At 36.5% G+C, this 14,745-nt stretch overlaps 1 protein-coding gene across 1 annotated transcript in view; it reads left to right on the plus strand.

Moving 5' to 3' along the window:
• Window positions 1-14,745, plus strand: part of SLC44A5 (solute carrier family 44 member 5) — a 197,778-nt gene that overhangs the window by 119,470 nt on the left and 63,563 nt on the right. Inside the window, exon 3 of the mRNA XM_007447371.1 lies at window positions 2,188-2,272. Within this exon, the coding sequence (XP_007447433.1) occupies window positions 2,188-2,272 (85 nt within the window). The remainder of the gene's footprint in view (window positions 1-2,187; window positions 2,273-14,745) is intronic.

The raw sequence follows: 14,745 nt of genomic DNA on the forward strand, positions 1-14,745 counted from the left end.
TTCCCTACTCCTTGTCACCTTCCAGATTCCTTCTCAAATCTTAGTCATTTTCTAGTCTTTTCCAGGTCCCACCTCTTCTCCAAGCCTTCTACAAACTTTATTCTCTCCTTTTCATGTGTTTGTTGAGAACTCTGACATAAATTATACTGGTATTGACTTCTAGTACAGGACACAGAGCTGTCATTTAGTAAGATCTTTAGCTGAATGACTGATGATGAAAAAAGAAAAAAAACTACAGCAGGTGTTGCTGATGCCCCACCCCATATCCCCTCAGTCCTTCCAAGTTTGCTTGCAGCTATGGCAGGTAGTTTTATCATGCCCACTGACATGGCAACAAGGGCAGATGTTCTCCATGGTTCCTCAGAAGGTCCCCAGCAGCATGGAGTCACCTCACCCATAACAGTATCCCACTCGTTAACATGCACTTTATTGGCTTTGCTCTCTTCCCTGTCTCACTCTCTTCGCCCCCACTTAATCACTTCCCAAATTAACTACGTGTATCAAAGTCCTTGTCTCAGTGTTTGGTTTCTGTGAAACCCAAATAAGACAGGAACTATCATTACTGAGTCCATATTGCACGCCAAGCACCATGTTAGGCATTCCACTTTCTTTATCTTCTTCCATATCCTCAAATACCCATTTTTTTAGTAAGAAATTGGAAAGCAAGACTAAAGCATTTAAGTGACTTGTTCAGGGTCATAAAAATATTAAGTAGCAAACCTAGCAATCCAAATGTTTCTTCAGGTGCCCATTTTGAATTAATAATTATATAGAAAAGGAATATACCATTTTGGGATAAAGTTAAAAGAAACATATTACAGAGTATAGAGTCAGGTAAAATTAGAACTCTTAGGTATCTGACAAACTAAGATATAAAAAAAGAATTTAATAAAATAGTGCCTGGAGACATTATACATTGAACACTTAGATGTCATTTAAATGCCTTATTTATAGTCCACTTTCTTTATCCTGGGAAATAAAGATGGGAGCATATGGCAGCAGAGAACTGTCCGAATGAGTCAGATTTTATAAGAAGGTATTAGAAGATGAAACTGTCAATGCCTCTATGACATTGGAGAAAGAATTAGACAAAGGAGACTTTTCTGGGTACTCAGATACTAAAAGGAAAGGCTTGGATGGATGAGAAAAATTATTGAGAAAAGTGTCTTTTCCATATTAAAATTCTCATTCAGAATTGATTTATTTTTATCTTCCCAAGTCACACAGGCCATGTACATAAGAGTGATTGAATTGTAACATGAACTGTCAAATCCATTACATGTGGGTAAGGAGATAGCTGGAAATGTTAAAAGAAGCAAAGGACAAAGAGATATGTTTTCCATATGCAAAGGCAAGCATTAGGTGACCAATAAATTTCCCAGATTTTTAGGAAACGTATTAATCAAATTAGAGAAATTAGAAACATTTAGTTAGAATTAGGGAATATTGCCCAATTTAGCTAATGTATGTTGCTTTGTGTGGTTCTCTAGTCTAGCTGATAAGTATATAAGGGTGATGAGTTTGTATGAGGTAGAGCCCACCCAGCATCTTCAGAGAAAACAGAGCCAAATCTTTAATTGCATGAAGTTTGAAAACACTTGATATTTATAGGCAGCTTTGAGATTTTCAGACAAAATGTACAGTGAATTTTTATTATGTGTTACTTCTGAAGTTGCCACTGTTCGCCTTTACAGTGTCATAAGAAATCATAAAGAACTAGCCAATGTGAATTGGGTATTATAGTTTCACTCCTTTGAATTTTTTGTAATGGTCTTCACTTATGTATAACCCAAAAGAATTACATCATAATATGTACTGCAAATTTATTAGCTCTGCTATGAAGTCATTTAGTTTTGAGCCCTAGCAAAAGTGACTTCTTGCCACCCAAGCATTTGTAGTGTGCCCTCTAATTCACATTTTAATAAATGTCATTTTCTAAGTGCATTACCTCATGTTTTGGCTACAACCCAGATGAATCCTGAGAGAATAAGAAATGTGCTTTCTGACTGATTCACCCATATTTTATTTTACTTTTCATTAAGAAATTACTCTTTTAAGAAAATCAATCATCTTTTGTGATTGAGGGGAGAGGTTAGTGTGTTGCAATGGTGCATATTCTAATTTCTCAAATCAGACTGCCTTCAGCCAGCTGTTGCTGATTTTTTTTGTCTTTTCTTGTTCCTGCAGCCTGGGTCAATGGCGACCCCAGAAGAGTGGCCTATCCTACAGACAGCCAAGGCCACTTTTGTGGCCAAAAGGGCACCCCCAATGAGTGAGTATGGCCACTTTGCTTTGTCTGATTTTACTGTCTAAGCTGGAACCTAGAAATCACTTTCGCTTTAATCATACTCATAAGAGGATTGAAGTTCATAAAAAAAGGACTTCCCTCCCCTTTTCCCCAGAGGCAGTTTGTAAGCAGGTGGGATGTTTCATACTATATGACTTAAGACAAGATGTCATTGTTCTGCAGCATTTTATTAGAACACATGAAGACTCTGCTTAGTAAAAATATAATTGTACTGGGAGAATTAGACCAGTGATTTTATCAGAAGCCATATTTTAAAATGCCTTATGAAATGGGCTATTGGAAGGCTGAGTTCTGAGGAGCTGCTAAAAAGCTAGACAGTGCAGTTGTTAGAATTGTTTTTGCCACAGTGTCTACTGATAAATTACTCCACCTTTCAAAGTGAGGGGCACACCTAGAAAGTCTTCAATGAGTGGCAGGCCAGCTTTTCAAGACAACTAGCCTGCTGCTGACAATGACCCTAAGTAGCTGAAACAAATAAGGGGGAATGTTCCATTAAATTCCTTTCTAATGTTAATTATAACAGAAGTTTTCATTTATGAAAGCAAGTTTTCTTTCTTCATCATAAAGAAAAAACAAAACAGAAACATAGATTTCATATTTTTAGAAATTTTTTTCTCCTTTCTCACTGGTCCGTTTCTTTTCTGGTAGTACCTGAGTTTTTACTCAATACCCTGGTTCTTCATAACCAATTCAGTTTCTATAAAAGTTAGTATTGAAAGGGTAAGAAACCAAGGCAGCAGCAGCGCTCTCTACCACAAAAAACAGCAAAAAGGAGTCTCAGAATATTTCTATTGTGTCCCCATGTTGCCCACACATAACTTGGAGCTTATTATTCCAAGAGATAAACAGATTTAAAAAATAGGTTTAGGAAAGGGTTAACAACACACACGGAGTAGAATTATTATGGACAATCAAGAGAAACCAGAAATTTGGGTGAGGTTGAGGGGTAAATCCTTAATCATGTCAGGTTGAGTTTATGGCGGGTAAGCTGACATCTACAAAAGGTCCTCATTGCCTATTAGAGACTAGACTAAATTCTGATCTAGGATGGTAATTCTTATCTTAACCTCAGTAACTCAAAAGCTCCTAGACATTGCCAACAAAACCTTCACATTATGAAGGACAAAGAAAGCACCAGGTGGTAAAAAGATCACACAAATCTCTAAATCTCTAGTTCTTTAAAATAGGCTATTTTTAAAAGGGCCTCTGTAACAATGTTTCCCAGACCTAAGCCAATGACCCACTTATTTCCAACAAAAACGGGATACCACAATTTCAGTACATAAAGATCATTCAAAGACAATCCTAGTGTAACACATATTTTCTTTAAAGTATTATTTACAATAACAGTATATTGGAAATTATACAGATATCTAACAATATGTGGATGGTAGTAAATTATGGCCCATGTATTTAATAAAATATAATGGAGCCATTAAAAATGTATGTTTATATTTTTAAGAATTGATTATGTTAATTTTCTTTATAGTTTTTGGATTTTGTGTCATGATTATAATTGCCTTCCTTCTCCTGAAAATAACATTTAGCTATATTTCTCTAGTATGTCTATGGTTTATTAGAAGTTATAAATTTCTAATGCACTTGGGATTTATTTTTGTGTATGGAATGAAGAATCAAACTTTCTTTTTTTCCAGTTGTAGCACCAGTTGATCTCAGAATAGTTTGTTGAAAAATATGCTCTTTTTCCTCTCTGATTTCTGATACCACAATTATCATTTGGTAAATTTATACACTTGTTTACAAACCACCTATTGTATTCCAAAATATATATATTTTAAGCCTCTCAATTGTCTTAATTCTTATATAAATGTGTATTAATTTGAAAAGATAAAAAGTTACTTTAAATGATTCTGACAGTTTTTAGTAGTAAGAGAAAATATTTATGAAAAGATCAGATTTCAATCCTTAAAACAGTGTGAAATTATCATAGAACTAGCAGAAAGAAATAAATACAATTACAGATGTCAATTTTGAATGTGATAAAGATGGGATTCCAAGTCAGTAGCCAAAGAGTAAATTATTAAATAAGTGGTATTGAGTTAACTGAAATGACATTCATGAATATAAAATAAAATTGGATATTTATCTCATACATTGTACCAAAATGAATACTGAAACATGGAAATATTGTATATAAAATATACAACCAAAAAGTAACAGAAGAAAATGCAGGGGCATGTTAATAGAATAATGGGGTAAAGAAGGTTTTTCTAAACATGACCCCAAAGCCAGAAAGTGTAACAGAAATTTTAAAGTATGACACAGAGTAATCCCACTTTAACCCACAAAGTGGTATACAAAGTTAAGATAAGTGGAAATTCAGGAAAAAGAAATTTTTTCAACATGTATACCTGACAGTGGGTCAGTAGCTTTATTATATGAACTACTTTTATAAAATCAAAAAAGAAAAACATGATCATTCAGTGTAGAAGTTGGCAAAAGTGATAAACAGGAAATAACATGATATAATGACCAATAATAACAGAAAGTGCTGATCAACCACAGTTAAAAAAGAAATGCAAATTAATAAAGAGATATTAATTTAGCTTATTAAATTGTCAAATAAATTAAAAAGATTAAAATTTCCAGGGTTGACCAGAATGAGAGGAAAAAAAGACATCTTATTTTCTACTGGTGGTAGTGAAATATGATAATACTTATCATATTTTATCAAGTATTTATGAAATTTGTATGTTCTTTTTGATTCAGCAGTTTTTCTCCTAGAACATATCTGATGGAAATTTGCATAAACATTCCTAATGTTATAGGTACTATGAAATAGTAATAATAAAATGGAAACAGCCTTAATGTCTATCATTAGGAGATTGATTAAATGAGTTACGCTAAGATCAGGAACAAGACAAGGTTGCCCACTCTCACCACTATTATTCAACATCGTTTTGGAAGTTTTAGCCACAGCAATCAGAGAAGAAAAGGAAATAAAAGGAATCCAAATCGGAAAAGAAGAAGTAAAGCTGTCACTGTTTGCAGATGACATGATACTATACATAGAGAATCCTAAAGATGCCACCAGAAAACTACTAGAGCTAATCAATGAATTTGGTAAAGTAGCAGGATACAAAATTAATGCACAGAAATCTCTGGCATTCCTATACACTAATGATGAAAAATCTGAAAGTGAAATCAAGAAAACACTCCCATTTACCATTGCAACAAAAAGAATAAAATATCTAGGAATAAACCTACCTAAGGAGACAAAAGACCTGTATGCAGAAAATTATAAGACACTGATGAAAGAAATTAAAGATGATACAAACAGATGGAGAGATATACCATGTTCTTGGATTGGAAGAATCAACATTGTGAAAATGACTCTACTACCCAAAGCAATCTATAGATTCAATGCAATCCCTATCAAACTACCACTGGCATTTTTCACAGAACTAGAACAAAAAATTTCACAATTTGTATGGAAACACAAAAGACCCCGAATAGCCAAAGCAATCTTGAGAACAAAAAATGGAGCTGGAGGAATCAGGCTGCCTGACTTCAGACTATACTACAAAGCTACAGTAATCAAGACAGTATGGTACTGGCACAAAAACAGAAAGATAGATCAATGGAATAGGATAGAAAGCCCAGAGATAAACCCATGCACATATGGTCACCTTATCTTTGATAAAGGTGGCAGGAATATACAGTGGAGAAAGGACAGCCTCTTCAATAAGTGGTGCTGGGAAAATTGGACAGGTACATGTAAAAGTATGAGATTAGATCACTCCCTAACACCATACACAAAAATAAGCTCAAAATGGATTAAAGACCTAAATGTAAGGCCAGAAACTATCAAACTCTTAGAGGAAAACATAGGCAGAACACTCTATGACATAAATCACAGCAAGATCCTTTTTGACCCACCTCCTAGAGAAATGGAAATAAAAACAAAAATAAACAAATGGGACCTAATTAAACTTCAAAGCTTTTGCACAGCAAAGGAAACCATAAACAAGATCAAAAGACAATCCTCAGAATGGGAGAAAATATTTGCAAGTGAATCAACTGACAAAGGATTAATCTCCAAAATTTATAAGCAGCTCATGCAGCTCATTAACAAAAAAACAAACAACCCAATCCAAAAATGGGCAGAAGACCTAAATAGACATTTCTCCAAAAAAGATATACAGAGTGCCAACAAACACATGAAAGAATGCTCAACATCATTAATCATTAGAGAAATGCAAATCAAAACTACAATGAGATATCATCTCACACCAGTCAGAGTGGCCATCATCAAAAAATCTAGAAACAATAAATGCTGGAGAGGTGTGGAGAAAAGGGAACACTCTTGCACTGCTGGTGGGAATGTGAATTGGTACAGCCACTATGGAGAACAGTATGGAGGTTCCTTAAAAAACTACAAATGGAACTACCATATGACCCAGCAATCCCACTACTGGGGATATACCCTGAGAAAACCATAATTCAAAAAGAGTCATGTACCAAAATGTTCACTGCAGCTCTATTTACAATAGCACGGAGATGGAAACAACCTAAGTGTCCACCGTCGGATAAATGGATAAAGAAGATGTGGCACGTATATACAATGGAATATTACTCAGCCATAAGAAGAAATGAAATTGAGCTATTTGTAATGAGGTGGATAGACCTAGAGTCTGTCATACAGTGTGAAGTAAGTCAGAAGGAGAAAGACAAATACCGTATGCTAACACATATATATGGAATTTAAGAAAAAAAATGTCATGAAGAACCTAGGGGTAAGACAGGAATAAAGACACAGACCTACTAGATAATGGACTTGAGGATATGGGGAGGGGGAAGGTTAAGCTGTGACAAAGCAAGAGAGAGGCGTGGACATATATACACCACCAAATGTAAGGTAGATAGCTAGTGGGAAGCAGCTGCATAGTACAGGGAGATCAGCTCGGTGCTTTGTGACCGCCTGGAGGGGTGGGATAGGGAGGGTGGGAGGGAGGGAGACGCAAGAGGGAAGAGATATGGGAACATATGTATATGTATAACTGATTCACTTTGTTATAAAGCAGAAACTAACACACCATTGTAAAGCAATTATACTCCAATAAAGATGTAAAAAATAAAAATGAGTTATGGTACAGTCATATAATAAAATACTATTTAATCATTAAAAGTGATTGAATAGAGATATATTTATTGACACAGAAATACGCCCATGATGTTTTGTTAATTCAAGAAATCAGGTGCACCATGATTTAGTATAATTATATAATTTAGTATAATAAATGCCATGTATAGTATAATTCTGCCTTGTGATATATATGAATATCACGTATCAAAAAACACCTATATATGAAAGGATATACACATTCCTACATTAATTATTTCTGGGTAGTGGGATTATATTTTTATTTTTATTTATGTGTTTACTGAGTCACTATTATGTTTCCGATAGTGTTCTAAAGGCAGAGGTTATAGTGCAAACAAATAAACAAGCTACCTGCACTCATGAAGCATACATTCAATTAGAAGGCAATTACAATAAAGATTTGAACAATCAAGATAATTTCAAATTGTATGATAAATGTTATAAAGGAAAAAACAAAACAGGTGGCCTCATAGAGAATGACTGGTATATAATGAGCTGCCTCGTGGTTGCATGGGGCAGGTTAGGACTTTCACGAGGAGGTGACTTTTAAATGGAAATATGAAGGCTAGGAAGAAGGCAGCCTTTCAAAAGCCTTGGTAAGAGCTTTAAAGCCAGAGACAAGGGCAAAGGTCCTGAGGCGGGAATGAGCCTATGGTACTCCAGGAACAGAAAGAAGCCCAGGAGGCTGGAGTGTAGCAAAGAAAAAGGGGAGTGGAATGAGCAGATGTCTGAGAACCAGATAGGAGTCAGATTTTGTGGTTCTATGTGCCCTTTAAAAGTATTTGGATTTTATGTACAAGTGCAGGAAGGCCATGGAAGGGTGTTCATCAAGAGAGTGATACAATCCACTTTACATTTTAAAAGACCATTCTTGTTGCTATTTATACCCTCTTGAACTGTTTCAGTTGTTCACAGTGAGCATGTAGGCAGGAAAATATTAAACTTTTTTTATTTTGAAAAAGAATTAATGACAGATATTATAAAATAGAATTATGAGTAATTTTTATTTGCTTATTTATATATTAATATGCATTACAAGTTTCTACCAAAAAATCTAATACTTTTATATTCCCTCCAAATTGTCCAAAAACAAAAGTCTTGAAAGTACATGAGCTGAGGCAATGAGTTACCTTACTTATCAAAGCCCTTTGAAAGAACAAGAGATAAAACATTTTGTTGAAAGAATATACTCTAGAGTCAAATCCTGACTTTACATCTTTCCATTGGTGACCTTTGGGCATTGGACTCAACCTACTTGGCCTTAATTTTCTGATAATAATGCAAAAAATTAAATGAAACAAGAGTAATTAGGGTGAAACATACATGTCCTTTTTTTAACAAAGCACTTTCATATTCAATATTATAATACATCATTTGTGAGGTCTTCAAAGGGCCAGTCACTATGCAAAAGGTTGGAATCACTCTAGGAAACAAGACACAGAGTTTTCTCAAGGATCTCAGTCTTCAGGAATATAGCCAAGAAATCCATGGATTTCAGAGAGTTCAAGTCCAAGACGGCAACATAGGAGGTTTCTAACTCACCTCCTCCCATGGACACACTGGATCTACAGCTACACACAGAGCAATTCCCTCTGAAAGAAATCCAGAAACTAGCTGAGTGACTCCTGCGTATCAGGTGAACAAGGAAATACCCACATCAAAATGAGTAGGAAAGGCTGAGACACAGTTTTACCATAAACCCCACGCCTGGCTCAGTGTCATACAATTGGGAGGAAATGCCCAAATCCCAGCCTGTCCCTGAGGAATGAAACGTTTGAACCCCACATCTAGTGCCCCAACTTTTAAGACTCTGACCCAAGGGACAGGCCCTCAAAACACCTAGCTCTGAAAGCCAACAGGGCTTGCATCCATGAGACTCATAAGACTATTGTAAACAAAGAAGTTCTTGGGGCTTCCCTGGTGGCGCAGTAGTTGAGAGTCCACCTGCCGATGCAGAGGACACAGGTTCGTGCCCAGTCCGGGAAGATCCCACATGCCACGGAGTGGCCGGGCCCGTGAGCCATGGCTGCTGAGCCTGCGTGTCCGGAGCCTGTGCTCTGCAATGGGAGAGGCCACAGCAGTGAGAGGCCCGCATACCGCAAAAAAAAAAGAAGTTCTTAACTCACTGTGGTTATTTCCCCCAGACTCATCTCAGAGGGAACAGACAGAAACACCCATCTCCCAGGCTTTTCCTGAAAGAAAGCTATTTGCATACTTCAATAGCTGCTGCATGAGGGTTAGACTTCTAATATGCACACATCTGGGGATGACTACACTCTTCTCCAGAGCCTGGAGGAGGCCAGTGGGCACTGTCTCTGTGTTCTCCCTCTGGCAGCTCCAAGTTGTACTGACTACCTGGAAGGAACTTGTGCACACATCTAGTGCACGAGCCTTTGCAACTGCCACCCAGGGGACACACCCGTTGATCTGGCTCTGGTGGCCCATGGGGCTTGCATTTCATTGGTCCCACAATGAAATGGGACAACTGTAGCAAACAAAAAAAACACTTCTTAACTGGCTATCCCCTCAGCTGTCAGTGCAGAGGGAGCATACTGAAATGCTCATTTCCCAGTCTTTCTCTGAAAGAGATCTATTTATGTACTTTAAAAGCTGGTGTCTGAGGTCTGACTTCCAATCAGCCTGCATCTATCACTGACTGAGATCCTCCCCTTTGGGATACTGACAGGTCTTGGCACTACTCAACTACTAAGAGCCACTAAGAACAAAGAAAGCAACTTGGACATGCACAAAGGTTTGAGAGACAGTTAAGAGCTGGGGCTGGGGTGAATATTAAGGTTTATCTCCTACAAGAAACCAGACTGAGAGAGGCAGCAGTTTTATCTAATGCACAGAAACCAACACATAGAATCAAGGAAAATGAAGAAACAGAGGATTATGTTCCAAACAAAAGAACAGATAAATCTCTAGAAACAGATTTTAATGAAATGGAGATACATGATTTACCTGATATAATTCAAAATAAAGGTCATTAAGATGCTCACCAAAGTCAGGAGAGCAATGCATAAGTATAATGAGAATTTCAACAGAGAGATAGAAAATATAGGTAAAGTATCAACAAAAATCACAGAGCTGAAGAATATAAAAATTGAACTGAAAAATTCATTAGAGGGGTTCAACAGCAGACTAGATAAGCAAAAGAAAGAATGAGAAAACTCAAAGATAGGGCAGTAGAATTCATCCAATCAGAGGAGCAAAACGAAAAAAGACTGAAAAAGACTGTAGATAGCTTAAGGGACTTACGGGACACCATCAAGTGGATCAACATTTGTGTTATATGGATCCCAGAAGGAGAAGAAAGAGAGAAGGGGCAGAAAGCTTCTTCAAAGAAATAATGGTTTAAAACTTCCCTAACCTGGGGAAGCAAGCAGACATCCAAATCCAGGAAGTACAGAAAGTTCCAAATAAGGTGAACCCAAAGAAACTCATAGCAAGAAATATTATAATTAGACTGTCAAAAGTTAAAGACAAGGACAGAATCTTAAAAGCAGCAAGAGAAAAACAACTTGTTACATATAAGGGAAACCTCTGTAAGATTACAGGCAGATTTTTCAGTGAGACTTTGCAAGCCGGAAGGCAGTAGAATGATATATTCAATGATATATATATTGAAAGAATAAAAACTGCCAACCAAGAATACTCTATCCAGCAAAATTATCCTTCAGAATTGAAGGAGAGATAAAGAGTTTTCCAGACAAGCAAAAGCCGATAGAGTTCATACTGGCCTTATAAGAAATGTTAAAGAGACTTCCTCAAGCCAAAATGAAAGGATGATAATTAGTAACAGGAAAGACATATGAAAGTAAAAATATCACTAGTAAAAGAAAATACATAATTAAGCTCTATTTTAGAATAGTCTAAAATTATAATGGTGGTGGGTAAATCATTTATAAATCTAGTATGAAGGTTATAAGACAAAAGTAGTAAAAATAACTATAACTACAGTAACTTATTAATGGATACACAAGGTGAAAAGATGCAAATTGTGACATCAAGCACATGAAATGTTGGGGGGAGAATAAAAATGTAGAACTTTAGTATGCATCTGCATTAAGTTATCGGCTTAAAATAGACTGCTGTAATATGTTTTATGTGAGCCTTGTGGTAACCACAAAGCAAAAACCTATAGTAGACACACAAAAGGTAAAAAAAAAAAAGGAATCTAAGCATACTACTACAGAAGATCATCAAATCACAAAGGAAGAGAGCAAGGGAAGAAAAGAACAAAAGAACTGCAAAACGTCCAGGTAGCAATGAATAAAGTGGCAATAGTAAGTCCCACCTATCAATTATTACTTTAAATGTCAATGGATAAAATGATGCAATCTGAAGATACAGAGTGGCTGAATGAATAATAAAATAAGACTCAACTATATACTGCCTACAAGAGATTTACTTAAGCTTTATGTGCAGACACGGAATAAAAGCAAAGGGATGGAAAAACATATTCCATGCAAATGGAAACCAAAAGAAAGCAGAGGTAGTTATATTTATATCAGGCAAAATAAACTTTAAGGCAAAGACTCTAATAAGTGACAAAGAAGATTGTAATGATAAAGGGGTCAATCCAACAAGAGGATATAACATTTATAAATATGTACCCAACTTAAAAGCACTGAAATGTATAAAGCAAATATTAACAGATCTGAAGGGAAAAATTAGGCAGCAATATAATAGTAGGGGACTTCAATACCCCCACTTTCATCAATGGTTAGACCATCCAGACAGAAAATTAATAAGGAAAAATTGGACTAAATTACATGTTAGACTAGATGGACTTAACAGACATTTACAGACCATTCCATCTAAAACCAACAGAATACACATTCTTCTCAAATACATGGAATATTCTTCAGGATAAATCATGTGTTGGGCCACAAAATAGGGTTTTGTTTTGTTTTGCTTTGTTTTGTTTGCAGTACGCGGGCCTCTCACTGCTGTGGCCTCTCCCGCCGCGGAGCACAGGCTCCGGACGCGCAGGCCCAGCGGCCACGGCTCATGGGTCCAGCCGCTCCGCAGCATGCGGGATCCTCTCAGACCAGGGCACGAACCCACGTCCCCTGCATTGGCAGGCAGACTCTCAACCGCTGTGCCACCAGGGAAGCCCAAACTGGTTTTTAATAAACATAAAAAGTCTGGAATCATATCAAGCATCTTTTCCTGCCAAAATGGTATGAAACTAGAAATTAATTCAGAAAACTGGAAAATTAACAGATATGTAGAGATTAAACAACTTGCCACTAAGCAAATGGGTCAAATAAAAAATCAAAAGGGAAATTAGAGAGTATCTTGAGACAAATGAAATTGGAAATATAACATATGAAAGCACATGGTGCACAGCAAAGCAGTTCTAAGAGGGAAATTCATAGCGATAAACAACTACATTAAGAAGCAAGAGATATCTCAAGTAAACAACCTAACTTTGCACCTAAAGGAACTAGAAAAAGAAGAACAAAATAAGCCCAAAGTTAGTAGAAGGAAGGAAATGACAAAGATCAGAGTGGAAATAAATGAAATAGAGATTAATCATTAGAGAAATGCAAATCAAAACTACAATGAGGTATATCACCTCACACTGGTCAGAATGGCCATCACCAAAAAATCTACAGACAATAAATGCTGAAGAGGGAGTGGAGAAAAGGGAACCCTCTTGCACTGTTGGTGGGAATGTAAATTGATACAGCCACTATGGAGAACAGTATGGAGGTTCCTTAAAAAACTAAAAATAGAACTACCATATGATCCAACAATACCACTACTGGGCATATACCCTGAGAATACCATAATTCAAAAAGAGACATGTACCCCAGTGTTCAGTGCAGCACTATTTACAGTAGCCAGGACATGGAAGCAACCTAACTGTCCATCGACAGATGAATGGTTAAAGCAGATGTGGCACATATATACAATGGAATATTACTCAGCCATAAAAGGAAATGAAATTGAGTTATTTTTAGTGAGGTGGATGGACATAGAGTCTGTCATACAGAGTGAAGTAAGTCGGAAGGAGAAAAACAAATACCATATCCTAACACATATATATGGAATCTTAAAAAAAAAAAAAAGGTTCTGACAAACTTAGGGGCAGGACAGGAATAAAGACGCAGATGTAGAGAATGGACTTGAGAACATGGGGAAGGGCATGGGTAAGCTGGGACAAAGTGAGAGAGTGACATTGACATATATACACTACCAACTGTAAAAGAGATAGCTAGTAGGAAGCAGCTGCACAGCACAGGGAGATCAGCTTCGTGCTTTGTGACCACCTAGAGGGGTGGGATAGGGAGGGTGGGAGGGAGGCGCAAGAGGGAGGGGATATGGAGATATATATATACATATAGCTCATTCACTTTGTTATACAGCAGAAACTAACAACATTGTAAAGCAATTATACTCCAATAAATATGTTAAAAAAAAAAAGCAATAGGGAAGATAAGTGAAACTACGAACTGTTTTTTTTGAAAACATAAAATTGACAAACCTTTTGCAAGACTCATTGAGAAGAAAGTTGAAAGTACTTAAATAAATTCAGAAATGAAACAGGAGACATCTGATATCACACAAACACAAAGGATCATAGGAGACTACTATGAACCATTATATACCAAGAAATTGGACAGCCTAGAAGAAATGGGTAAATCCTAGAAACATACAACATGCCAAGACTGAATCATGAAGAAACAGAAAATCTGAACAAGCGAATTACTAGTAAGAAGATTTTATCAGTAACCAGAAACCTCCCAACAAAGAAAAGTCCAGGACCAAATGACTTCACTGATAAACTCTACCAAACGTTTAAAGAAGAATTAACAGTCCTTCTCAAACTCTTTCAAAAAATAGAAGAGGAGAGAGAATTATGACACATTGTTCAATGGAACATATTAGAGAGCCCCAAAATGAGGTCACAGAAATATGGTCAATTACTTTATGAAAAAGAAGCCAAGAATATACAATAAGGATATTCTCTTCAATAAATGGTGTTGGGAAAACTGGAATGCCACATGCAAAGCCACGAAACTGGACCACTTCCATCTTACACCATAAACAAAAATCAACTCAAGATGGGTTAAAGACTTGAATTAGGACCTGAAACTGTAAAACTCCTAGTAAGCTCCTTGACATCAATCTTGGCAATAATCTTTTGGATCTGACACCAAAAGCAAAGGTAGGAAAAGGCAAAATAAACAAGTGGGTCTACATCAAACTAAAAAGCTTCTGCACAGCGAAGGAAACCATCAACAAAATGGAAAGGAAGCCTATGGAATGGGAGAAAATATTTTTGAATCATACATCT

The sequence above is a fragment of the Lipotes vexillifer genome, unplaced genomic scaffold, assembly GCF_000442215.2.
Source record: "Lipotes vexillifer unplaced genomic scaffold, Lipotes_vexillifer_v1.1 scaffold762, whole genome shotgun sequence".
In the NCBI taxonomy this organism is placed as follows: Eukaryota; Metazoa; Chordata; class Mammalia; order Artiodactyla; family Lipotidae; genus Lipotes; species Lipotes vexillifer.